The sequence below is a fragment of the Tachysurus vachellii genome, chromosome 14, assembly GCF_030014155.1.
Source record: "Tachysurus vachellii isolate PV-2020 chromosome 14, HZAU_Pvac_v1, whole genome shotgun sequence".
NCBI classification, from domain to species: domain Eukaryota; kingdom Metazoa; phylum Chordata; class Actinopteri; order Siluriformes; family Bagridae; genus Tachysurus; species Tachysurus vachellii.
Genome location: NC_083473.1, coordinates 18812428 through 18839590, shown reverse-complemented (window position 1 = coordinate 18839590; position 27163 = coordinate 18812428). Strand labels below are relative to the sequence as shown.

The 27163-nt window shown below is 39.9% G+C and overlaps 1 protein-coding gene across 1 annotated transcript; it reads left to right on the top strand.

Annotated features, from left to right (window-relative positions):
* The first annotated feature begins 4693 nt into the window (after positions 1-4693).
* mtpn (myotrophin) lies at positions 4694-23366 on the top strand. Its single transcript, XM_060887430.1, has 5 exons — positions 4694-4806; positions 4983-5090; positions 18672-18785; positions 19090-19173; positions 22194-23366. Exons 2-5 carry the CDS (start codon positions 5019-5021, stop codon positions 22278-22280), a joined length of 357 nt encoding a protein of 118 aa, XP_060743413.1. The 5' UTR covers positions 4694-4806; positions 4983-5018; the 3' UTR covers positions 22281-23366.
* The last annotated feature ends 3797 nt before the right edge of the window (positions 23367-27163 follow it).

Genomic DNA, 27163 nt, shown 5'->3' with positions numbered 1-27163 from the left:
TTCAAAGAAATATATATTATCATTCTTATTTTGCATCTATTGTGGCAGCTCGGGATGTTGTATTGCACCAGACAGTTTCAACTATAATCTATTTGAGCAGCTACAAGTAAAGATCAAATCAAGTAGAGGCCAAGACCTCTACAGTTTCAGGTGCTGGATAGAAGACCCAGAGGAGGATATTAAATTGTTGGTGCTTGAAAACATCCTGATATATCTTAAGCCAAGTAACCATCATCTTTGACATCCCATGGCTACAACACAAGCTTCTGAAATATCTGTTCAATGTTAAAGGTGAAAAATTACATTTTTTTATATGCCATCTGGTCACACTCTAGATATAGTATCAATGTCCCAATGGACCAAAATAAAATGAGTTCAGTGAAGGAGTGGAGATTTCCCAACATAGCCAAAGACCTACAGATGTTTTTTGGAATTGTTTCCTGACGAAGGTCTTACAAAAACTTATAGGAACAAGCTTTCATCTATTTGAAGAAGGCAAACAAAATGGGCCCTGTTTTGAGATACTCCAATCATTTCTGATTGTTTATCACACGGGACAATCAGAGTATCAGAGACTGAGCTGTCGAGACTGAGTGAGAAGCCAAAGCTCCAGTCAGCTGTCATGGGCCGAATGAAACGATGACATTGGGACCAGAGAGAACCATGGCTGTGGGGCTTAGCATAAGGCTGAATCAACATGAATCAACTTGGAATCAATGAAAGTCAATCATTTTCACAAACCTTGACTTTGAAAATCAAGTCATAGAGAATAAGATTGGCCAAAAATAAATAGTGTTACATGAATTAATCACATGGAATGGCCCATTTGAATTGTTTATGTATGTCAACACATCCTGCTGCCGTTAGTACTTTGTGCCAAACATTTATAAACAGATATATTTATTATTTATATGAAAAAAAAAACATTTCAAGGCTAGCATGGCCAAGAATATGTCCAAAACGACATTCATGAAAATGGTCAGCGAGTTCAAGCCCTGATCTCACATCAGCTCTTGAAATGAACAAACTAGTTATTTGTTCTGGATAAAAGATGCCACTGTGTTCATTTGAGAATTCACTTTTTAGATTCTAGCAAGCCATTTAAGAGAGTGAAAGATAACTAAATTACTTAGGGGCTTATCAATGGGGCGAGCTAGCTAAACTGCATCAGATGAGTAGATTTAATGTAATTCAGGACATTCTGCACGAAAGCCTTTTTTTTTTTTTTTAGATAATTTAAATCTTACAATACTGCCAGACCACTGATGTGTGTGTAATGGACTGATGCATTTTCCAGACAGTCTGTCTAGACAACTAGACAGCACTCAATGCGTGTGCAGGTCCTGGGAATGTCACTGTGTGGAATTCAGAGCTCGGCTGACTTTCAATTATCAAATGCTTGATTTTGAGAAATTGATTCTTTTAACTTAGCAGCAAAACTGGCACTCAAGGAATCGCATCACTGCTCTAAAACAACTTATCCTCCCGGAATCATGTTACAACAGTACCATTTCCTGGGACGTAGACCAAGAGATAACCAGAGAGAACGCATATCAACCACTGCCTTCCCAATGACAATGACAAGTGAGATGTTCCGCCTCACCTACGAGAGAAATTAATCACCTGAGTTCATGCATCTGTGTCTATGGGACACCGTAGTGTGCATAAAACCAATCAGCTGGTACAATTTAAGTACTGGTGGAATGGTAGCTCAGGCTAAAGGTTAATATACGTCAAGGCTAAAGAGATTCACTTTCAGTTTCGTTAATGATACGCCAGTTCTGTCTGGAGGAATGTGACAAGGCAAATTCTGGAAGGATAGTAAGAAGCTAGTGGAAGGCTATAACAAGAGTTAAGCAAATTAAAAGCAATGCCAATAAATAGTCAGGAAGTGTACGTGAACTTTTGACACTCTGAATATTGATAGTAAATAAATGACCTCATGTAAAAGAAATAAAATGCTATTATTTGACATAAGAGGAAATCAGGAAGAGAATCCAAAGTTCTGGGTCAGGTATTAACCATGGGCCAAGTATATCATGGACAAAATGTTCTGAGTCACTCAGCCCCTTAGCTCTCCTCATTCCAATATGTGCTAGCTCATCAGTCACCCTGTTCCCATGGACAGCTAAACTCCCCTACAGTCAACTAATAATTTAGAAGTAAACATATCTGTGCCTGTTCAACGTTAAACAAATAGAACGACATATGAAATCTGCAGCTCGTCTCCAGTGAGAGGAACCCAGGCATAAACCAGGGCACAGAGTTTGGATCTCTACAATGGAGCTCAGAATAGGATAAGGCTATAAAAATAAACTAAAAATCCCACAGCTTCATCATCCCATCGAAGCTGCTCCATTATATCCACAGCAACACACTATACAGTATATGACCTGTGCATGGATTCTGTGTTTTGGGTTCTTTGTCTAATCCCCTCCAGTAGATTAGGGGAGGAAATCCAGGAGGAACCAAGGAGTTCAATCTCCCAACCATAGAGGTGTTAACCACCTTAGCACCACAGACAGTATTCAAGTTCTGAAATTCAGTTGATGTTATAATGGCAATGACTTGTAGGGCATTCTGTGCAATTAAAAGCAAAAAAATCTAAAAGATTTAAAGGTTCTCTACAAAGATATATATACAGCTTGCGGTATACCATGCTGATTATTGTGTTAGCTGTCGCGTAATTTTCACAAATATCTGACTTTTTTCACTGAATGACACAAGTCTGATTTTATATGTGCTTTTAATATCCAGGAGTTCAAAACTGTTGTTTTAGAGCTTTTTGTACATCACTTGGTGTAACGCATCCGATCAAATGCTCTAATCACTCTACAGTAGCAGAAAGTTTATACCAAACAGGGGTTAGTCATGTGCCGGTGGTTACTCAGATTCTTGCATCTTATTATCCTTCTTGACAATCCCATGTGTTGAAAAGATGTTCGGAAATGTTTGTATGCAGCTGCACTCATTCCAATACCAATATCTAGATCTTGGCTCAAACATGTACTCTTCCATTCAAAAGTCTGTAATCACTCAGAAAATGTATAGTTTTTAAACAAAATTGCTACCTTTCTATAGTATAATAGTGTTTGATGGCAGTGAAATACAATGTAGATACTGTTAATGTTGTTAATGACTATTACGGTTAGAAACACTGAGTTTTAATGGGGTCTACACAAAAACATGTAAAATATGGTTTAAAAATATCTAGGAAGAAAGAGTTTTCTTCAGAAACTCATCAGTCTACTGTATAGTTGTTGTAATACATTAAGGCTATTCCATGTGAGAAATTCCCAAGAAAGTGACAGATCCTCAGCTAGCAGCTTACTCTGGTGATTCCAGGATGCTAACCGATAAAAGGAAATCATTCAAATGAGCGGAGGTGTTTAGATGACAAATTAAAAGATAGTACAGGAATGCTTGATGCCATCTGTCAGGGCATGGTGGAGGAAATGTGATGGTCTGGCGGTAAATCTTGAACAAGGAACATTATTACTCTATTTTGCAATGCCATGCCTTTTATAGCACTTGATTGGAGCACATTTCACCCAACATCAGGACAGTGACCAACAGCAATGATCAGAATTATGCAAAGCCTATTTAGGGAAGAAGCAGTAAGCTGGAATGATTGGCCGGTGCAATCAGTGGATTACATCTTTATGCTGTTATGGGAGCAGCATCACTGTATGGTACAAAAAATGTGTCAGTCAAGCTGCAAATTAGGAAATTAACAAATTAGACATGGCCCGATACCAATCCAACCCAGGATATTTCATTGAAACGCATGACTCAGGATAGAAAATATACAACGCTGTCACAAAATGTTGGTGACAAATTCTACAGCCTAAAAAAGAATTATTTATTATTATTTTTTAAAACTTTGTTTCTTATGTGGGGGGCACGGTGGCTTAGTGGTTAGCACGTTCGCCTCAGACCTCCAGGGTTGGGGGTTCGATTCCTGCCTCCGCCTTGTGTGTGTGGAGTTTGCATGTTCTCCCCGTGCCTCGGGGGTTTCCTCTGGGTACTCCGGTTTCCTCCCCCGGTCCAAAGACATGCATGGTAGGTTGATTGGCATCTCTGGAAAATTGTCCGTAGTGTTTGAGTGTGTGAGTGAATGAGAGTGTGTGTGCCCTGCGATGGGTTGGCACTCCGTCCAGGTTGTATCCTGCCTTGATGCCCGATGACGCCTGAGATAGGCACAGGCTCCCCGCGACCCGAGGTAGTTCGGATAAGTGGTATAAGATGAGTGAGTGAGTGAGTGAGTGAGTGAGTGAGAGAGTGTTTCTTATGTATTTGATTAGCTAAACAAGAGTGTCAGCAGGAAATGTCCTGGCCTTGATATTTTAGTGTTTTCACCTGCACTAACACATCCACTTTAAAGGTGCCCCCCAGGACCAATGCTGGGAACCTTTGACGTCAATCAAATCATATCTCATGTGTGGCCATTTCCATCACTGTACAGAATACTCTGTCTCATGAGAAACTGGACAGCTCACACAAAAGTCATTTATCACCTGTGTTCTAAAGCTGTAATACGTCTACGAGACGTTAAAAAGGGTGTTTAAATTCCGAGCTACATGTTGTACCAATCAATCAAATTTCTCGTCTTTAAAATAAAAAAAAAAAAACAATATGAAGACAATATTTGATTTTGTCTTCCGGGAACTTTTAATTTGAAATCAAACCAAGCCTCAGTAGCGGAAGTGTCACTAGCCGCTAATTTCACTGAGCTAAGGCGGATCCCCTTCTCTTTAACGTCTTTGAAACTTTGTTCTGAATCAAATATCCAGGCTGTTAATCACAGTAAGTCACCTGTTCGGTTAGATCTTAAATGTTCAAGTTAACGTGTGTATAAACAGCGTGCATGTTAAATTTCAATAATACTAATAACAGTAATAAACATACGGGTTTTAAATGGTCTGAAGTTAGCTAGCTAGCGCTGTGAGTCGTTAACTATTAGCTGGAATTGTTGCTTTTAGCTCATCAGTGACATCCCGACAGAAGGGAAAGGAGACATGGGGGACAAGGAGCTGATGTGGGCTTTGAAAAATGGTGATTTGGACGAGGTGAAAACGTTACTGAAAAAGGTAAGAGACTGAAATGGCTGAATTAATGAAGAAAACAAACGCCTTGTGTCTGTACAATAATTCAGGCGAACACTAGACGTGTGTGTGTGTGTGTGTGTGTGTGTGTATAGCAGCAACTGGTATTCTGTGGTCTGGGGCTTCACTTCTGGTGTTTAATGCGCCAAAATATACATGAGCTTAATTAGTAAGCAGTGGAAGTTTTTTAACGTTTTGTGTTTGCACGCGTTAGAGTTAGCTTGCTATAATAACTAGTGCTATTGTAGTGACACGACACAAAACGTGGACTTGTGGATTTGTACACAGGAACAAAATGTAAAAGAAAACAAAAAAGCCTAGCCATTAGCCTAGCTGTTGCTTTTTATCAGGCCCTGTTACCAAACGCACGCCTCTGTCTGTCTGTCGTATTATTTGCCAAGTCATTTGTCTCTCTGTATTGTGAGACATTCATAACGAGAAGGTAATATATAGGAAGAGCATCAACATTTAGCTTTCGGCCTTGCATGAGAGGCTGAATGTGTACAAATAGATAGATAGATAGATAGATAGATAGATGGAAGAATGGAAGGAGTGGGCGTGTGATGATGCATCTCTGTGCTTCACAGGAATCAGCCATGTCTGTTCTTGTTCCTGCAGTCAGGCCTAAAGACCTCTCGAGTCGGACATTTTAGCCCGTATTAATAGACTAATAACACGGATTACTGACTTCTCTGTTCAGGGGAAAGTCGCTAGATGACGTCACTCGGCTGCTTTGCATCCTCAGCTAGTCGCAGGGCTCATTTGCTTATCCAAACGAGTAACATGGAGCAGCAAATGTTTCTGAAGACACTTCTGTCACGATGGATAACGAGCAAGGAATTAGACATGGCATATAATGTATAATAATAATATAGATCAGTTAGTTCAAGGCCACTATTCTGATTGGTGTTCCAAGAGGGCTGATGAGTAGTAGAACTGGACTTCGATGTTTTGGTGTGTGCATCATTTCGCTCGCCTGTGCATGACTGCGTCATGTCTGTGTATGACTCTGCTCACCTGTGCTCGTCCCTGCGTCACCCCGCTCGCTCGTCCCTGCGTCACCCCGCTCGCTCGTCCCTGCGTCACCCCGCTCGCTCGTCCCTGCGTCACCCCGCTCGCTCGTCCCTGCGTCACCCCGCTCGCTCGTCCCTGCGTCACCCCGCTCGCTCGTCCCTGCGTCACCCCGCTCGCTCGTCCCTGCGTCACCCCGCTCGCTCGTCCCTGCGTCACCCCGCTCGCCCGTCCCTGCGTCACCCCGCTCGCCCGTCCCTGCGTCACCCCGCTCGCCCGTCCCTGCGTCACCCCGCTCGCCCGTCCCTGCGTCACCCCGCTCGCCCGTCCCTGCGTCACCCCCTCGCCAGTCCCTGCGTCACCCCCTCGCCCGTCCCTGGGTCACCCCACTTGTCTTTTTTTACCATGTAAAGTTCTGTCTTAACTTTAGCACTGGTCTCACTGAAAACTTTAGGACACTAGGGACATAATCGGTGGACAAGGTGCTAGCAATACTCGCTTCAGGAATAGAGTTTCTGACTTAAAATGCAAAAGGTTGCATGTCTGATTAAAATAAAAATGAAAAAAGGAAAGGAACTTTCAGCTGATGCACTTTTCCCATGTGATATCGACTTGCTGACAGGCTATAAATTGAGTGAGGTGACTAGCGGACCAAAAACGACACACACAGTTAGTTACTTGATATTAATTTGTCATATACAATTCTCACTGAAGGTTTTGGGACAGCAAAGACGGTCCTTTTTTTTTGTGTTACACAGTGAAGATGTTTGAGATAACAAGTTGAATGTGAGTCGATGGATCTGAATTTCAGCATTTAGTTCCTGATATTTACATCTAGCTGTGTTAAACAACTCAGAACATGGAACCTCTGAAGTCCTTTGTTGGTTTGTCACTGTGTAGATCTTTGCTTCTTCAACCATTTGGCCTTTCCATGGCCTGATTTTAAAGTCTTCTTCACAGGGTAGCTTGTGATACCTTCACCCCTGCCTGGTGGAGGTAATTGATGTCCCTGACTGTTCTTTTAAGGTTTTTCCTTCACAGCTCTCAGTTTCTTTCTTAACTGTTGTATTTTTTTAGCCAACCTGTTTAGTGTCTGATTGTTTGTATACTATTGTTTTCTATAAAATATTCCAAGCATTGTATTGACTGTCTAATGCTTTCTCAATGGCTTCACTTGATTTTCTCTTGTTTCCCAGCTTGAAAGTGGCTTGTTTTCCCTTCATTAGTTTATCCTTTTTTAATAACAAATGTGGTTTTTAAAAGTGAATCTCTGGGCTCAAAGAAAGAGTAGACAATTATAGTGATTAACTTTTAAAGAAACAATCTAACAGGAAACACCTGGACAATAAGAAACAGCTGTCAGTCACTCGATCCAGTATTTGTAATCACTTGAAAAATGGTTTGGTTCAAACAAGTTGAATGTTGTTTTTTTGTTGTTGTTTTTTTTAAAGCACAGATAACGATCAGGAAATTCTGATCTTTTGTCACATTCATCCTTGAGAACATCTAAAGGTCTCTAGTCTGAAGCAAAAACATAAGTATTGGTCTTGCTGTTCCAATACCTGTGGAAGAATTATTGAAAAGCAATATTGCTGTTATACTGTTATGTTATACTATATTGGCACACTTAGCACTTGGCTGAATCCCCGATAAGCTGATACTTCATATAACGGCATGGTCACGAGTGTGATGTGAACATAACGTCACACGTTTAATGGTTTCATGGTTAATGGTTTCTTGTTATGTTTTAATGTGGGATGTCCACATGGAACATCACACTGCCTGGAGTGTGTTCTTTCACTTATACCACAGAGATGTGCCAGTGATTAATTTACTTATGAATGACACATCTCACATTTCACAGTCTATAGATACATTACTTTTTTTGGGCACTAAAGCCACCATAAATCCATCATTTCATCACCAGAATAGCTCTCTCTCTCTCTCTCTCTCTCTCTCTCTCTCTCTCTCTCTCTCTCTCTCTCTCTCTCTCTCTCTCTCTCTCTCTCTCTCTCTCATGAGTGCTGACACTGGAGGCATATAGTAAGGATAAGGATTATGTTTTTCTTTGTTTAACAGCATCCTTGAATCCATTAATTATTAGACTTGCACTAAGTGGAGCATCAGCTGTACAAGACCCTGTGTATGAGCTGTTACTATGGAAACGGTACAGTATTAGAATGCAGCCATTAATATAACTCTGTAGTTCATGTTGCTGCAGTAGCTTCTGTACGAGTCGTGCTGTTGTACACATATAGTGCACACCAAATGACTGTCCGGTGGTATAATAGATTATTTCTTATAGTAAACATTTAATGTAAAAACATTTCTCTTAAGAACACAGAAATGTGAAGGGGTGAGCAGTTGGGAAGTGAAGAAATGGAGGAAACAGTTATCAGCGATTGGTTGCATTGGGCGGCGCTGCTCAGCAATTGGTTGCAGTGGGCGGCGCTGCTCAGCGATTGGTTGCTGTGGGCGGCACTGCTCAGCGATTGGTTGCCATTGATTGATCCTTTAAGTAAAAAAAAAAATATTTATTTGTTTTTTCTGTTCATCCATGGCACCAATTCCGATTAACAGATCAATTGTATCTAGGGATGTGTCAATATAACTATATAATTAGATATATTAAATATTAGCATGAAACATTAATCCTGATGTTGTGATATTTTTAAGACTTTTTTTTTCTTTAATAGTTCAAAAAACATAGTTTGTTAGTAGACTTGTGCAGTAATCTCATCCAAATCTAAAATTCTATTGCGATATGCATACCATGTTCTGATCTTTCCTTCATATCGCACCCACCTTACTAGCTACATTTCCCTAGACTCCATCACTACCACATTCCTACTAATGCTAATAGCCCAAATCTGCAACAAAATAAACACAGTTTATTGTAAAACTTTAATCAGATGAAGTGTACTCCCAGGGTTTAAACCAAATAAATAAATAAATAAACAACAGAAACCCTCTACACGGCACACAGGCAAGATTACAGATAATTAGTCATGGCGGTTTTCTGTTTTTCTACCAGCACAAAATCTTATGCAGGTTTTAAAGTTTTTAAGAGTGAGACATCAAAATGCAACCAGGCCCATTCATTTCCTCCTTCATTTCTTTGTGTTATATATTTACTTGTTTGTTTAGTACTAGAAAAATGAACACTAAGCAGATATTACAAGCAAAACTTGTTTAATCACCAAATCACAATAGGCATATCAATGTAGTTGTAATATAATCTTTGTTGTATTACCCTGATGTGATATCCAGTAACATTTTCTCTGATTGCGTATTGTTAGGCCTGCAAAACATTTTAAATCAGACTACACTTAAATAAGTCGGCGCTCAAAAACATGCCAAAAGTTCAGCCTTATTCTCGTCAATTAAGCAAATAGTTATCATTAGTTATTAATATTAATGTCGCTGAAGCCCTGCCGCATGACTCAATCTCAAGCACTCCTGCTTTCTGTCAGAAGAAGGTTTTGAGTTTGACATTGTGAAATAAAATCATTGTATGTCTGACTTGGTCTTTTTTTTTTTTTTTAAATCATCGGTACTGTTTTTAAAGATTATGGCAATGGTTAATGGTGATGCTAATTAATAAGTGATTATAAATATGCTGTTATATCTGAAAGGATATCATTGAAATGTGATGTTTGTTTATACCACAGATTACTGCAGAACCACTCTAAAATCAAGCATTTTAGCATTTCAGCATTCTCAATTCTTGCAATTCCCCACTGTACAGTTAATGGTACGAATAAACTTTTCCTCCATTAATCTCCTTAAAACTGGAAACAGTTGCAGTGAAACATGGTGGTGGTAGAGTGGTGGTGTGGGGATGTGTTTCTGGTTATTAGTAAAACTGAAAATTGTGAGCAGGGAGATATTAAGGAAGCTCTGATTTTAAAAGACCGAAAAGAGGAAATAAAGACTCGAATCGAATCAAGATTGTTTGAGTTTAATAAGCTGCTTTAAAGCCCTAGTGGAGAACTAGTCTCCCTTTTCCACCAGAAAGAACCGGGTGCTGGTTCAGACCTGGTGCTGGTTTGAAGTTGGTTCCACTGGCAAGCCTTCTAAGAACCGGTTTGCCTTTCCATGGGCTAGAGAGCCATCACAGAGCCAAGTCTTATGTCACTGTATACAACGTTATACAGCAAGTTAGCGCAGCAGCAAACACAACATCAACAATGGCGGATGTTGATTTACTGATAATGCTCATGGCTTTGCGAACCTACATTGGCATCCAAACGCGGAGAATACTGATTTAAAATTATTTTAAAATGGCACTAACGACGTTCTCTTTTGTCTTGTTAGTCACAGTAACCCTGCCCCTAGCCCCTGATGCAAGCGGTTAAGACCCTGTTCAGACTGCAGGTAAAAGTGGCCCAAATCTGATTTTTTTTTTGGGGTCAAGTGACCAGGTCAGACATTTTCAGGAGTAGTGTGAACACTCAAATCTTGCCCAGATCTGATTTTTTCAAATCCGATTTCAGCCACGTTCACACTGCAAGTCTTAATGCTCAATTCGGATATTTTGCTCAGATCTGATTTTTTTGCTTGGCTGTTCACATTACCTTTTAAAATGTGGCCTATATCAGATACCAGTGTGAACTGTTTGCTGTTTAGGACTGACCAATAACAATATTGTAATATTATTGCAATATTGTAATATTGCAATAACAATAACAATGACGTCACACGCAGCACGCCGTTACGCTAAAGTTGGCGAGGTTATGGAGGAAGTAAGCATTTTCGCTTTTCTTTCTAAATGTTTGTGTAATGGTAGCCGTAACATTAATGAGCAGGTGCTGAGGACGAGAAGAATGAAGAGAAAGAGAGCAAAATTAGCTATTTTGGCCTTTTGCGGGGTTATGGCTGCAAATTCACTACAGAGATCTGTGTGGATGTGGAGACGAAGCCAGGAGTGGTGGGAACCACTTTTCCTGGTTCAGAGCTGGTGCTTTGGGTGTCGAAAAAGAAAGAACTGATTTTAAATTAGGCTCTGGCTCTGAACCAGCACTCAAACTGCCTTGGTGGTAAAGGGGCATAAGAAGCTGTAGCAAGTTTGCCCTTTGAAACGATCTCTGTTATTAATGACCTCACCTGGAACTGAGCCCACCTGATAGTCAGTGCCCCTTCAGACCAGGAAGAGTTTCCTTCGTTCTGCCTTGATGGAAGAAATGTTGGATTATGTGGCATGTGGCTGATGTAAACTACCCTTGTGCCAATAAATTGTGAGCAGATATACACACACTTATGTTATGTGAAGGCTGCAAAAATATCCTCAGTATATCCATGTGCCATTTGGAAGAAGACTCTGTAGACAAGGAACATTTTTAGTCATTAGGAGTGTAACCTTTTGGAAGACATGGGTCTACTCTTACATCTGGCATAAAATGAACACACCACAATCATCTGAACATCATATGAACTGTGAAACATGGTGGTGTTATTGTGCTGGTGTCAGGATGCGTTGCTGTTGCCCAAGTGTAAGGTAACAACCCAAAACAATAGAGCTGAATGACTCAAAAGACACCAAACGATGGGTTTGTAATGATGGTCTAGTCCAGGGGTCGGCAACCTTAAACACTCAAAGAGCCATTTGGACCCGTTTCCCACAGAAAAAAAACACAGGGAGCCACAAAACCCTTTTGACATGGAAAGTATAGAAAAAACTGTAGTGTGTTGCATTTATGAAATAATGAACTGCTAGCGAGTAAACGAAATTATATTTCTGCAAACAAACAAAAATATTTTGAACAGTTTGAACTAACCTTAACAAAAAAGACGCTGGGTTGAAGGTTACTTTCAAATAAAATGTTCAATGTCTAATTGAGTCCTCTTCGTATTCATGACATCAAAATTTTAACTTGCCGTCTGCAGCAAACCAAAAATGCGTCTGCTTCTGTGTGTCGGATTTCGCAAGTCGGCAGTTATGACACATATTTTGAGCGACAAACAAATTAAACACGGTTTCTTTTAATGTTACAAGAGCATCATAATCTTAGAATTTAGAATTACATTTTTTAAAAAACTAACTAACTAAAATAAAATAAATTTAAATTAAGTATTTATTTTCCAAATCTACAGGGAGCCGCAGCAGAGGGAGGAAGAGGGGTTGAGTCAGGGCTCTGTGCAGGTCTTCATGGTGCTGGTGCTTTGTGCATAGGGGCATTGTCGTGTTTGATTCTCTTAGTTCTGTAGTGAAACTGTAGCGAGCTATATAGATAACCTAGAGAGAGATTCTGTAAAATCGTGTGCTTCAATCTTGGGTGCACATACCTCTGGCCATATGGTGTGTATGAATGATGTGTGGTTTCATTGGTTGATGCCTATATTTTCTAGATAGTGAGGCTGATGGCTGATATAATGCACCGTTTTCTCTAAATGCTATAGGACACGATAACATGCGTTTGCTTAACTTTTATGAATTTCCGCTACACTAAACCATGTGAGGGAATCACATTTTATGCTAATCCAGTAAGAATAAACTCAATAAATTAGATTTAATTCTGTTTCATATAAAACCCAGAATCACCTCTTTTCTATTAAAGGACAGGATTCTCGAATTATGTCGAGTCTAAAGCAAACACTACTTATCTCTATAAATAGTGGCTAAAACGATTAACTCAATTAAATGAATAACTCTTGAGAACTTGGACTTTAGCCTTGCTGTTTGTTCTCAGGAAACACTAATGCCAAGGTTTTAATTAATCTGCCAGACTAAAGCGAGGAGTTTTGCAGTCATCCTCTAAACTGACTATACTGAATATGTTAAAGTTTTGTTTGGGTTTTTTATTATTATTTATTACAACATTGCCGTTAAAAGCAGATCTGCTTCTACATTTATACAGTGACAGGTTTCAAGCAGCTCCTGGTTTTTCTGCTATATATAAATGCTGCATTGTGTCCTTGTAATTATTGTTGAAACTTAAACACACACACGAACGATACATAAATATTTGGACAGTTAGGCAATTTAGCATTTTATCTCTACACCACTGTGGATTGAAATGAAGCACTGAAAATATGCTTGATTGTCATGTAGACTTTATTTCACTTCAATACCGTGTTAAACATCTAGAAATTACACCCATTTTTTTTACCCAGTCTCTCATACGCTTAACATTAGTTGGACAAACTAACCTAATTAGGTGTTATTTTATAATACTTGAATGCAATTCCTTTGCAGTCAGTGACTGCCTGGAACCCACAGACATCACCAACACCGATTGATTCACCTATTTAAGAACATTAAATTTCTTTGCTTTAAGAAGCTCTTGGATTGGCTCCGTAGGTTTTGCAGCATGCGGCTGAATCTGAGTATAAAGTATAACTCTATACACTTCAGATTTCATCCTGCTCTTTCAGTCACATCATCAATACACACCAGTGACCCAGTTCCACTGGCAGGCTCACGTGCCCATGCAATAACACTGCCTGCACCAGATAATATGATATGCTTTGGATCATGGGTGCTTCCTTCCCCTCTCTCTATTCTTCCCTTCCCATTAATCTTGGATTTATCTGTCCAAAGAGCCTTTAAAAGATTTTTTTTTTTTTTTTTTTAATAAAAATGTTTTTCTAGCAAAGTCTAATCTTTTCTTTCTGTTTGAGTCTTTGCATCTCAAAGTGAACCCTCTGTATTAATGTTCATGAGGTAATCTCTTGATTATAGACTTTGACGATGATATTCCTACCTCCTCCGGAGTGTTTCTGACCTGGGTAGATGTTGTGATTGGTTTTTCTTCCAGTGTTTTTGGCAATGCTGAGCTTGCCAGTGCATTCGATCTTTTTATGCATGTACTAATTTGTAGATTTTGCCACTTCTGAAGTTTATGCTATCTCCCTGCTAGGTCTGTTTCTTCCCCCCCCTTCATCCTAACGATAGCCTCCTTCAGTTGTGCCAACACCTCTTTGGACCGCATTTTTAGAGCTCCCATAAGCATCTTCTAAATGAAACATTCAGCACTTGGAATCAATTCCAAACCTTGTATCTCCGTAATTTGTTATGAAATGAAGAGGACATGTGGCGATGAAACGGCTGTCAGTCAATCATTAACCGTTCACTTACTTTATACTGTAAAAGCCGTGTACTGAAAATCTTTATGGACCTGAATGTATGATGGATACAGCAAGAAATGCAAACACTAAACTTATTCTTTCTATGAAATTCTTTAGAATTTTAAGAAGAAGAGAAAAAAGATGTCTGTATTTGGCTCCAGCTTGCACTTCTTCAAATTGTTAGTACTCGAGCTGTCGGGCGCACAAGCCAGTTGAATTCAAACCGATTTAACCAAACTATCTCTGAACCCTGGGTCAGTAGAAAAACTCCATTAGTCAACTGGAGTTCGAACCTTTCACAGATCCTGATGATGAAACAAATGCAAGTTTGCCATTAAGCTACAACACCATCAGAGCTCATAGGCATGTTTCACTCAGAGTTGGTCTTATGGTGCAGTTATGATTTTCTGTCCGTTTTACTACAGCAGAAGTTAAGATTCTGACTTTGAAACTTCCTGCTTATTGCACCTTCAGGTTCTGTTTTTAGTAAATACATGTATACAAGTATGGTAGTGGTTCAAGTTCCCTTTTATGCTGTTAATGCAGCTTTAGGGCTTGAGCTCAGTGCTGTTCAACAGAAGCTTTAACTCTCTATGGTTTCTGTTTGTAGTCTCGGTTGATCTACTGAGAGACCACAGTCTCGATTCTGTTCACTACAATATTGTGGATTCTCTCTGCGTACTCGTCTTGTATGCTTTCAGCGTACAACATTGTGTATTCTCTTGACACACTCGCTGTGTATTTTACTCCGTGTACAATACTGTGTATTTTCTCAGTGTACAATGTTGTGCATTCTCTCAGCATGCTCGCTGCTTAATCTTTCAACAAAAAAGTCTTACACATCACTATAGAGGAATTTTTACCCAGTCTTCTGTGCAAAATCCCATCAGTTCATCCACATCGTGCCTCCACAGTCGCATTGGGCTTTAGGACCTTTACTAGGCCACTCCAGAACCATCATTTGGTGTCTTTTGAGTCATTCAGAAGTTGACTTTTTCTATTGTTTTAGGTTGTTGCCTTGCACTTGAGCTGATGATCACAGACTGATTACTGGGCTCGCTCAGCAACGCATCCTCACCCCATCACACTACCACCACCATGTTTCACAGTTGATACGATGCTTTCATTGAGCTGTTAGATTTATGCCAGGTGTAACGGAACCCATGTATTCCAAAAAGTTCCACTTCCTGCTCAACAGTCCATAAACCATTATCCAACGGTTTGTGAGTCATCAAGGAGGTTTTCTGGAAAGCGTGAGATGTTCTTCCTGCCAGAAGTTTTTGGTTTGACACTGATTCTATTTTAAACTATTTTTGCCCAGTCTCTTTCTAACAGTGAAATCATTAATGCTGACCTTTTATGAGGCTGACAGTTCATTAGAAGTTTTTCTGGGTTCTTGTGTGACTTCCTAGATGAGTCCTCGATCTACTGTTGGAGGAATTTACCATTTTACAGGTTGTCTACATTCGGATGTAACGTGAATGGAGCCTCACATGGCCTCAAAACCCTTTCCAGACCAGTCTATTTTTCTTTCTTTCTCATTTATTCTAGAAATTCTTTTGATTGTTCCATAGTGGGCTGCTTGTTGAGATCTTTTATGCCTCTTTTCCACCAAAAAGAACCGGGTACTGGTTCAGAGCCATTGGCGAACCTCCTAAGAACCGGTTTGCCTTTCCACCAGCTAGAGAGCCATCACAGAGCCGATTCTGACGTCACTGTATACGTGTCACGTGTCCCAGCAACTTTAGCGCAGCAGCGGCAAACACAAACACATCAACAATGGCGGACGTTGCTTTACTGTTAATGCTCATGGCTTTGTGAACCTACATTAACACCCAAACGTAGCGAATCCAACGTGTACGTGCAGCTCCATGTAATCTGTATAAACGGAGGTTGTAATCGAGAAAGTACATAACGTTATTTTATCATTAACACAGAAAAAAGTTAGCCTTAGCAGGTAGCTACCTACTATCATGTGTGCTGATAATGTATCATATCATTATCAAATGCGCTAACAGTAGCTCCGCCCACAGCCCCTGACACAAGCGGTTCTCAAGTCTAGACCAGCAACGTTTTGGTGCTACTTAAGAACCACTTTTCCTGGTTCAGACCCGGTGCTTTGGCTGTCGAAAAAGAAAGAACTGGTTCTAAATTAGGCTCTGGCTCCGAACCAGCACTCAAACTGCCTCGGTGGAAAAGGGGCATTAGAGTACTTCACAGGAGAAAGTTCAAAACGCCTACAAAAGGCTTTCCTGAATAATTGACCAGTTGGCTTGCCTCCCATTTTATTGGGTGTATCTTTAAGTGATACCATGTTAATCGCATGCTCCATGTTGTTATGCTTTTCCATTAAGCTGATTGCTGGGTTTGGTTGGTTGTTTTTTGTTGTTTTTTTTTTTGCTTTAGTTTTTCTCCGGTTATCCATCTTTCACCTGATTTCATCATATACCCATCTTAATCGTATCCGCCAGTTTTGTGCAGCTCTTCTGAGGTTACAGAAGTTGTGGAGCAGAGGTCGGCCCTGTCTCTGTAACGTGGCTTCAGAGAGCAAGTTTTCCGTTGGCCTCTTCTCTTCCTGTTGTTACCACAGAAGTGAAATCGAGCCTACACCGCAAGTGCTGTCATCACTTATTATTTAGCTGCTACCTGGACACTCTAACTGCTCACCAACGCTAACCATACGTGTACATCGAGGTCTATTAATACGGTTAGCCGTGTAGGGAAAGTTGAGAGAAAGGTGTTGGAATTACTGCACTTTTATATGTGGACCTCTAGAAGTCATTTGACAAACAAACAATCATTAAATTAAAGCATTACCCCTGGGTTACATCTTGTGCAAAACCCTCTGTATTTATTCTGCTGAAGTCATTTTTTTTTATTCTTGACTTTGACACAGATACAATGACCTCGTGAAGGGTCTCTCTCATCTGTTCAGGGAAAAATATCTGTCCATGCTTCTTTCTTTAACCTGTCAATTTGCTGATTTCAGCCATGATGTTTTTGTTATCTCTCTAATCGCTGTGGATGATTTTTCAGTCGAATGTTGTCTGGCTTCACTGGTAATTTGGACTTCATATTGAAAGTTAACAGCTACCGATTCCATATTCAACACATAATCAACTAAAGAGAGAGGAATCAGCCAGCGACTTTTTTCTAAATACTTTCGGTCCCTTAAAAGGGGTGAAGCACATATTTAAAGTCTTATAATTCCCACTATGTACAAATTACAGCTGAAAGTCTGCACTTTGCACACATTTATTATTAACCTCAATATACGATTTCCAACTAAAATGGATCAATTTTAATGTCCAAATATTTAAGGACCAGACTGGCTGTATTACTATAATCAAAATCGAGCCTAACAAAGGAAATTGTGTTCATGTGTCTTCATATGTAAGTATTTTCAATTCCAAAAACAAATGACTTTTTTCGAATTCAATTCCAGTCTTTGCCATCGTATCAGGGTCTGATATCCATGGTGTATGTTTCCGGTATCCAGTCTTCATTAAAATATCCAGATGTGCTTTGCGCCGAGTGAAATAGCTTTTTACCCACTTGCTGAGGGTCAGCATCTCCGCACAGCCGCTTTTGATGCCGTGTGCTGATTACAATATAGTTCTGGATCACACTGATGTCAGTTTTGCATTTGCAAGAAAGAGCAGTTTGCGACTGACCCCAAAAATTTGACTTCTATACTGCGGGGGAAAAAGTGCCACAGCTACTGGGTTCAAGATCAGTGAATAGGGTGTGTGTGTGTGTGTGTGGTTTGTGTGCAAATGCATGTATGCGATCCTTTGTTGTAAGCTCAGAGAGAGACAGAGGTCTGTGGTATATAATATAAGAGACTGATGGTGTGTGAAGTTCCTTTAACTAACTAACCAGAAGCTGAGAAGAGAACTAGATACATATAAGGAACTAGACATGTGCAAAGCGAGACCCCAGCAAAGACGAGGGGGGAATGAGTCAAGTCAAGAAGCTTTTTGTCATTTCAACCATTTTATATACATGCATACACACACACACACACACACACACACACACACACACACACACACACACACACACACACACACACATATATATATATATATGCGTGCAGTACACAGTGATAAAGATGCACATGGACATATGGATTTAGAAAACGCTTATAGATTTTTGCTGGTTTAATGTTAATGTATGGAGCTTAGAGGCTGACTCAAGCAGACACAGTTCAAGTGATGGATGAAGGGGTGGAGAGCAGCATTATGGGACAGAATGGAGGTGATGAGGTCAGCAGTATGCATTGATCAGTTTTTGAGGTGTGTGTGTTGGCATTTCCACCTTTTTTGTGAATTTTTTTTTTTTCAGGAAAAAGTTTAAACGCCTTAAAGGGTGTATTGATTTTTCTATATAAGTGGAAACCTTAAGAACTGTACTCTAAACCGTGTGTGTGTGTGTGTGTGTGTGTGTGTGTGTGTGTGTGTGTGTGTGTGTGTGTGTGTGTTGCAGGATGAGGATGTTAATCGGACACTGGAGAGCGGTAGAAAGCCCCTGCACTACGCTGCAGACTGTGGCCAGGCTGAGATGGTGGAGTTCCTGTTGTCTAAAGGAGCAGATGTGAACGTAAGCTCACGTTAACACAGTCCAGTTCTCACGGTCTTCTCACGGTAGACACAGAGTTTGTGCTTGAAACAAACAGGTTCCTGTTTATTCATTGTGAAGCAGACACGATTCTCTCACTCTAAATAAACCTTCACGGGAAGTGGAGCGGCTCTTATCTTTATGCTAAAGATAAAACTTAGCAGTCAAGAGTAGTTTGATGAATCCAGCAGTAATTTCCTGTGCACTAAAACTAACCTGTCGTTTCTCTCTCTCTCTCTCTCTCTCTCTCTCTCTCTCTCTCTCTCTTCCTCTCTCTCTCCCTCAGGCTGCAGACAAACACGGCATCACTCCATTGCTTTCTGCCACTTACGAGGGTCACCTCTCCTGCGTCAAAATCTTACTAGAGAAGGTATAGAATCATGGATTCTAAATTTGTAAAATTCATTTAACAGTAGGGGGGACAATAAATATAAAATTTCTCCTGAGCAATTTTTGAAGGGGGACACAAATAATACAGTCTAATTGTACTTATAAAGATATGTCCCCACAGTGAAAAACTTTGCTTTTATCATTATTATCGTAGCATGGAGACTAGCATGACGCGGATGCTACAAATGCATCATTATGGTTATTGTCAAAGATTTTCTCAGGTTCAATGACAGCAGATTTTTCTTCGAAACTATTTATTGCATTGTTTGTGTTGTTTACAGTTAAGCCATCAACATACAATAAAATATAAACATGACTGTTATTGTGAAAAATACATATAAAAATAAGTAATGTTTTGTAACAAAATCAATTATTAAATAATCAGTTTACAGTAACTGCTCTATGTATAAAAACAACAAAAAGCTTTGGCGTGTTAGTTACAGTGCACTATGCAACAAGCTATTGTAAACAAGCTAACGTTAACTAGATAAGCAATATTTTAATCGCTAATATAGCAGATTCATGGAAAATTACAATCGGTAACCGCAACTAATTTATGAATGAGTCTGCATCAACTACATTAAAAAGAATCGCTTTATTTAAAGTGAATAAAATCCCCTACTTAATGGAGTTCAACATTAATTGAGCCGTAGCCAAACACCTGACTCGTGTGTGCAGAGTAGGTGATGAACTGGGAAAGCAGGCAGTGGGTCAAACCACTGTGAGGAAGGGGGGAGGGGGAACTCAACTGTTTCTAAATGCATTTTTTGCGTTTTTTTTTTCTTTCTACTTACACAATTATTTAGGCATACATACATATATTTTTCACAATAGAGTGCGATATTTTTTAAATTAATTCCGGGATTTACGCCCATGACTCTGGAATATTTGGAGAAAGACAGAAGCCTGTTGTATGATGGTGGATTTTGAGCACAGTTTATGTATATTTTGTGTAGGAAATTTTGTCAATCATGTTGTGGTTTTCTTTCTTTCTGTCTGTCTTTCTTTCTTTCTTTCTTTCTTTCTTCCTTCTTATCTAAGATGTCATGATCATGTGGCATCAGCACAGTTCAGTAAAAGCATATCATACAGTTACAGGTCCAAAGCTTCATGTAACGTTCGCATCAAACATCAGAATGGAGAGAAGAGACAAAACGGTGATCTCTCTGACTTCAGTCGAGGCGTGGTTGTTGGCTCCATATGCTCTGCTGATCTCCTGGGATTTTCAGACACAACACTTTCCAGGTTTTTCTCAGAATGGTGTGATGTCATCTTGTGTGTGAGCGAGATCAGAGGAGATTGACCAGACTGGTCTGAGCTGACAGGAAGCCTATAGTAATTCAATGAATCAGTCTTTACAATCATTGAGCAGAAAAGCGTCGTCAAAGCTTGAGTTGGATGAGCTACAACAGCTGAGCATGCTGAGATGCTTTTCTATGCACCACAATTGCAAAGATTGACCATTACTCTGTCCAGCAGCGCAAATCAACTTGGCCAGTTTCCTTGGATCTGTATCTTTCTGTATAAACTCGAGTCTGTTGTGTGTGAAAATCCCAAGAGATCATCAAGTATTTCTTCCTTCTGATGTTTAATGAAGACCTTAACCTGTATCTGTATCATTTTATGCATTGCGGTTCACTGCATGCGTACAGCGGATGTTCCTAATAAAACGGACAGCGAGCCGTATATATATTTCTATTCTTTCCAAGCCACTTCTTTGCTTATAGAGTATAGGAGCGGATAAGAGGAAACATACATTATGCATGGCGTGTCGTTTCCGTCAGAAGGTCATCATGAAGTCTTAATGGACAGACGGTTCAGCTGGGACATGCGTGTGAAAGACATACAAATGCGCCGTGTCCGCTTTCCTCCTCTCTTCACTTCTCTGTTTGTCTAGCTCTGGCTCTGTGTATGTATTTTGACTGGAATCACTGTTTGCTTGCTCCTCTTAGATTCTCCATGCAACCATTAGAGACTAGGTGCTGTTATATTTACGCTTCCCACAGAGTCCCTCTTGCTTCCCTCTTGTGTTTTCCTGTAGTTCCTTTTTGTGTTCATCTCATTTAGTTGCTTCTATACTAGGTTTATGTAGTATCGATTCTTTTTTTTTTTCTTTTCTTTTCTTTTCTTTTCTTTTTCTTCTCCTCTCTCCACTGCTTTCAGCTATCACAAAAACTCAGCTAGATGGTGGATTTTCCACAGTAATGCTCAGTAAACCATAAAAATACAACAACAACAAAATACCACTGGTACATGGTACATGTTGCAGTATAATCCTTTTACAAATCAGTCGTTTAACGTTCACTTGGGCGAAATGTTTTCTCTGTTAATCTGCAGCTTAAAATGTTTGAATGCATTTGCATTGTCCTGTGCTTGTCCAAAAGAAAGGGAAAAAAAAAAAAAACACTACAGCATGTTTAACCACATTGAAGGAACGAGTGGGAAAAAAAGAAAATCAAGCGAACTCCTTGAAATAGATTTGTTGTGATTTTGTTTATTTTAAATGACAGATTTGTGACACGTCCTATGATGCATCGCAACAAAATCAAGACTGAAGAACAATTGGTTAAACCAATCCGGGATCATTACATTTAATCCCGGACATAATACAAAAGAGCCATTAAAAAAAAAAGGTCACTGGCATCTTTTAATAAATATTTAGTTGATTTTAAATATAGTATAATTGTCTAAAGGTAGAAAAAAATCGATCTGATTTGCTTCCATTTCACGATCGAACTCAAAAAATTCTTTATTTACCCTGATGACCTTTATTAGTGTATTTGACCCATGCTAACATGCTCTGATGTTGGCAGGTAAAGATTTGCCGGGCTAATAACCTAATAATGGAAGTAAAGATCGTTGTGTGCAACATCGTGTGTCAGACAAACCATAGTATGTGTTAATATTAATGAAACAAAGGCGTGGTGGTGTTGGCTATTTACTCCTGTGTGAAGTGTGTAGCAGATCAGGTAACGTTTGAGTGTGTTGTGTTGTGTACAGGGTGCTGATAAGGAGAGAAAGGGACCAGACGGGCTGAGTGCGTTCGAGGCAGCAGAGAGCGATGCCATTAAATCCCTGCTGAAATGAGGCTGCGCTCTCAGACCTGCAGCTCCGAGGTGCAAACAGACGCTTGGCTGCCACCAGACAGATCACACACTCATGCACACGTCTACGCCTCTGCCCGGTGGCCGCCTCGTCTTCTGGGTTTTCTTTGTGTTCCATATTTCCTCTTTTTTTTTTTTTTTTTTTGGTGGGAGTGGGTGTATGATTACTCTGCTAGCATATCTGAATTTAGCGGACCTCTCAATCAGTCCTGCCATCCCCACAGAGCCACTGGCTGTGAGGAAGCAGTTCATCTTCACTCCTGTCTACCACTAAAACACACACACACTTATTTACCAAACAAAGCATTTCCCATCTTGCGAAAGATCCCCAGCAACCGAATCCGCAGCAAATAACCATGTAAATGTGTTTTTGTACTGTAAGACTGAAAGAAGCTGGTTTTTAAATTTAGATAAAAAAGAATTTTGATGTCTAATGCCTAGTCCCATATGTGATCAGGGGTGGCATATGGGACTAGCCGAGTGGCACATATATAATTAACCCTCTCCCAGTGGAAAGATAAACTACTTCCTGTAAAAATATATATATATATAAAAAAAAAACCTTTACATTCCCACAGAGCAGTCTTGATGAGCTCTTCTAACAATGGCTTACAAATAGAAAAAAAAAAAGGTATTGAAATCATGTCATGACCATGACAGCCTGCACTTCTCTCTTCTTTTTGTCTGCTCAGTCATGTTTGTACTCTTGAAAATGTGGGTTAATAATAAAAAAAAATAAATAAATAAAAGGCTTCAAGTTTTCTGCTGAGAGAGTGAGTGGAACCAGACAAGCACTTTGTCACTGATAACGATGGACTCTTCTGCTTATCCGACTCTTATGCATGCTAATGCCTCTGCTACTACACTCTGGGCTGAAAAAAAACGCTGTGCTTTTCTCTTGCTCACTCGCTTTTTAGATTTTTTTTTTTTTTTATCTCTCTCTCTCTTTAAAGTTGCAAATTCAACCCTTAAACAAAACAGAACTAACAGAACCGTTTAAAGCTTTCTATCCGGCTTCGTTGTGAGAAAGGTTGGTAAAAGAAAAACGAATAAAACATTTTAATTTGAACACATTGCCTTTTGTCGTTTATTTAATTATTTATTTGTTATGGTTGATTTTATTGATTTTTTTTTTTTTTTTTTTTTTTTAATTATTATTTAAATAAATTACACCGGCTTGCCAAATTATTTAGGCCGAATGACCGATTTTATGAATGTTCTACCTCCATAAGTGTAAATAAATCAAAAATCTAGATTTATAATGTAAAACTGCTGTAGTAATTGTTTTGAAGGTTTGGTTGTCTGTGTTGTGTCGTGTTTCAGGGTGATACAGCCAGACCAAACCTGGTTTACACTTGACTTATGAGCAGCACCTATTATTTTTATTTTTTTTTATTCATCCAGAAGATTTTAAAGAGGCATCAGCTGGGCGACATGTCCGAGCCAAAGTATCCCTGTCCGTCGGGTTTCCAAGTTGATCTGTGTAAAGTTATTAACGAAGATCATTGAGACAAACTCTCTAGCGTGCCGTCATCGTGATCGTTGCCATGAGCCGTGTCTCAATTCAAAATCTCCAACCTTACGTTTAAAATAATTTACAGAACTAGAAAATCTAGAAGGTTAGTACTCCAAGCTGATCTTTTAGTAGGTTTGATGGTAGTGTTAGAAGATTTGTAAATTCAAACACCGACTCTAATGGAAATCGTTTTCCTATCGGTTTAACTCGAGTGTGTGAGATTTGAGACACATTCATTTGGAGGTAGCTGAACAGAAGAAATGGTTGTGCTTTTTTTTTTTTTTTTTTTTTTTTTTTTTTTTTTGGGTCAGGATAGTGAAAACGACTAGCATTGCATGTAGTTGATTTATTTTATTCGTGTCTTTGTTTAAAGGTCTACCAGTATATTTTAAAGAAGGAAATTTTACCCACAAATTTTTTTTCTGGCCTCCAGTTTGTAACCCCTTATTCAATATGAGCTGCCGGTGAAGAGTTTACAGTGTGTGGTAATAATACAGAGTTGAGATCTGAAAGAAAAGATAGACGGTGTGAGAAAGTGATAAGAAAATATTAGGAAGTCTCACCTCTAGTTCCTGTGTGATCCAGATTAGATCGAAGCCAGAAGTAAATTAACAGTACATCTGTCTTTTTTTTAATTTATTGCATAACCACTTTGTGAAAATCATATCAGGCAAAAATGAAAGGTGGGGGGAAAATGACAGAAAGTAGCAAGAGTAATTACTTCATTTGAAAAACAAAGAATACAATGAATGTTATTATCTCGCTTATCTTGTTTTGGCAATTGCCAATTTTCAAAGCAAAGGACCATTTAATCGATCAGTCCGGCTGAAGGGAGTGTGAAATTTATCCAGAGATAAAATTCAGTGCAAACGACGAATACAGATGAATCTTCGCCTCCTCCACGGACCAGTGGGATTTCTCCAAGGCGAGTAGCTCAACACTTTGCCTGGTCATGAATAATGCTGTATTCACGCTGTCACTGTCATATAATTAATGTGGGACTTTCAAAGCCTGCTGTGCCCTCGAGAAATTCTAGCACGTTCAATTAATAGAAACCAGACAAGCTTAATGAAAGTCATTCTGTTAGATCGTTTTTAGGCCCTGCATCCAGAATCAAGTTCCTAGCTCTTATCAGAAAAATGAGAAAAATCTTTATTTTATTATTCAATCTGCTCTTCTGTACCGTTTACATCCAGTAACCTAAGACTTTCCATTTCACTTCAGCTCATAGATTATCAGTAATGTTTTCCAAATATATGTCCTCTTTCAAATTATGATGTGAGCTGTAAAACGTTATGAATATGCATCAGGAAGACCTTTATGGAAATACAAGTTGAGGCTAAAACAAGACAGCTCAGGACATCAGATAGAAAGTTAAAACTTGTTCATAACTGAGTCTTGAGAAGGACAGTGATCCTAAACTATCAACATGTATGTAAACTTCCGTCCCACTGAAAAACTCAACTAGCAACTCTTTTATACAGAGCAACTTACATTTTACACAACGGAGCAATCGAGGGTTAAGGGCTTTGCTCAGGGGCGAAGTGGTGGCAGGTGGTGGACCTGGGATTTGAACACTTAACCTTCTGGTCAGTAGTTAGCACCTTAACCACTAGGCTACCACATCCCCGGAAATCTATAAGCTTGAAAGAACGAGCAAGAGCCTCAACTGATTCCACCTGGATAATTAGTTGACTCAAGCGTGGCTTCTGCTTGGTTGGAATGAAAACCTGCACCCTCAAAGGTCGTTTCCAGAGAGTTGGAGGGTTGGTCACCTCTGATCAAAACTGCAGACATTCAGGGGCTTTTTACACCTGGTCGCTGCATGCGTCTATATGCCCTCCGAAACATTTTTGAGACTAATATAAATCCGATCGTTCAAACCACTTCAGGAGGTGGTCTGGGATGCATTTCAGATGAAACTGGACAGGTGTAAATGAATGTGGTTGTTCAAGCCACATACGTCAGCTCTATACTCCTCACAAACGGAAGTACGTCACTCGCAGGTGATCCTGTCCTCGGGTCTTAAAATGCACTGCTGCCACCAGCGAAAATGCAGCAAACAGTAAATGAAAAAGTGAAGTGACGTGACGTACGGCTAAGTACGGTGACCCATACTCAGAATTTGTTCTCTGCGTTTAACCCATCCAAAGTGCACACACACAGCCCGTGAAAACACGCCCGAAGCAGTGGGAAGCCATTTATGCTATTGCTCAAGGGCACCTCAGTTGTGGCCGGCCTGAGACTCGAACCCACAACCTTAGGGTTAGGAGTCAGACTCTCTAACCATTAGGCCACGACCTCCCCCTCACCATGCTGTTTTTTTGTAGCATAACCGTAGTAACAAGTTTTTTTGTCTTCTTTTTGATTGCATTCTGAAAACCGAACACACCAAAGCGTGTTCCATTTCAATTACCCCGGAAATGAGGTAAAATATATTTGCATTTTAGGCGGGAGTAGAAAGATCGGATTGATATCCGATTCGCCGAGACGCATTTATGTGGCCTAATGTAAATGGAACAGTTTTAACAAATCAGATAGCTATCGGATCAGAGAAAACACATGAAGTGACCAGGTGTAAAAAGGCCCTCAGACTCAGAGCCCTTCACATTTCCTGTGTTAAGTCAGTTGGGGTGTGTACTTGATATCCATTTCCAGTTCACTTTAAAATGAACAGCTGAGTAACAATTTTTGACGCACTAAACAAAAGCTGACAGAACTCTGTTAGAGTTTGCAATTGTTGCCTTTTAATTGCTTTGGATCAACTGGCTCGGATTTGACCAAGCTGTTGATGATTATGACCATTCATTCATTCATTTTCTACCGCTTATCTGAACTACCTCGGGTCACGGGGAGCCTGTGCCTATCTCAGGCGTCATCGGGCATCAAGGCAGGATACACCCTGGACGGAGTGCCAACCCATCGCAGGGCACACACACACACACACACACACACTCTCTCATTCACTCACGCACTCACACACACACTACGGACAATTTTCCAGAGATGCCAATCAACCTACCATGCATGTCTTTGGACCGGGGGAGGAAACCAGAGTACCCCGAGGAAACCCCCGAGGCATGGGGAGAACATGCAAACTCCACACACACAAGGCGGAGGCGGGAATCGAACCCCCAACCCTGGAGGTGTGAGGCGAATGTGCTAACCACTAAGCCACTAAGCCACTGTGCCCCCCTGATTATGACCAAACAATTAAAATTTTGTTCAAATAATTAGATGAGGCCTTTATTTAGTCACATAGTTATTAAAGCACAGTGAAATTCTTTTGTAACTTTAAAGGTTTGAGCATAGGTTCAGCCATGATACAGCACCCCTAGAGCAGAGAGGGT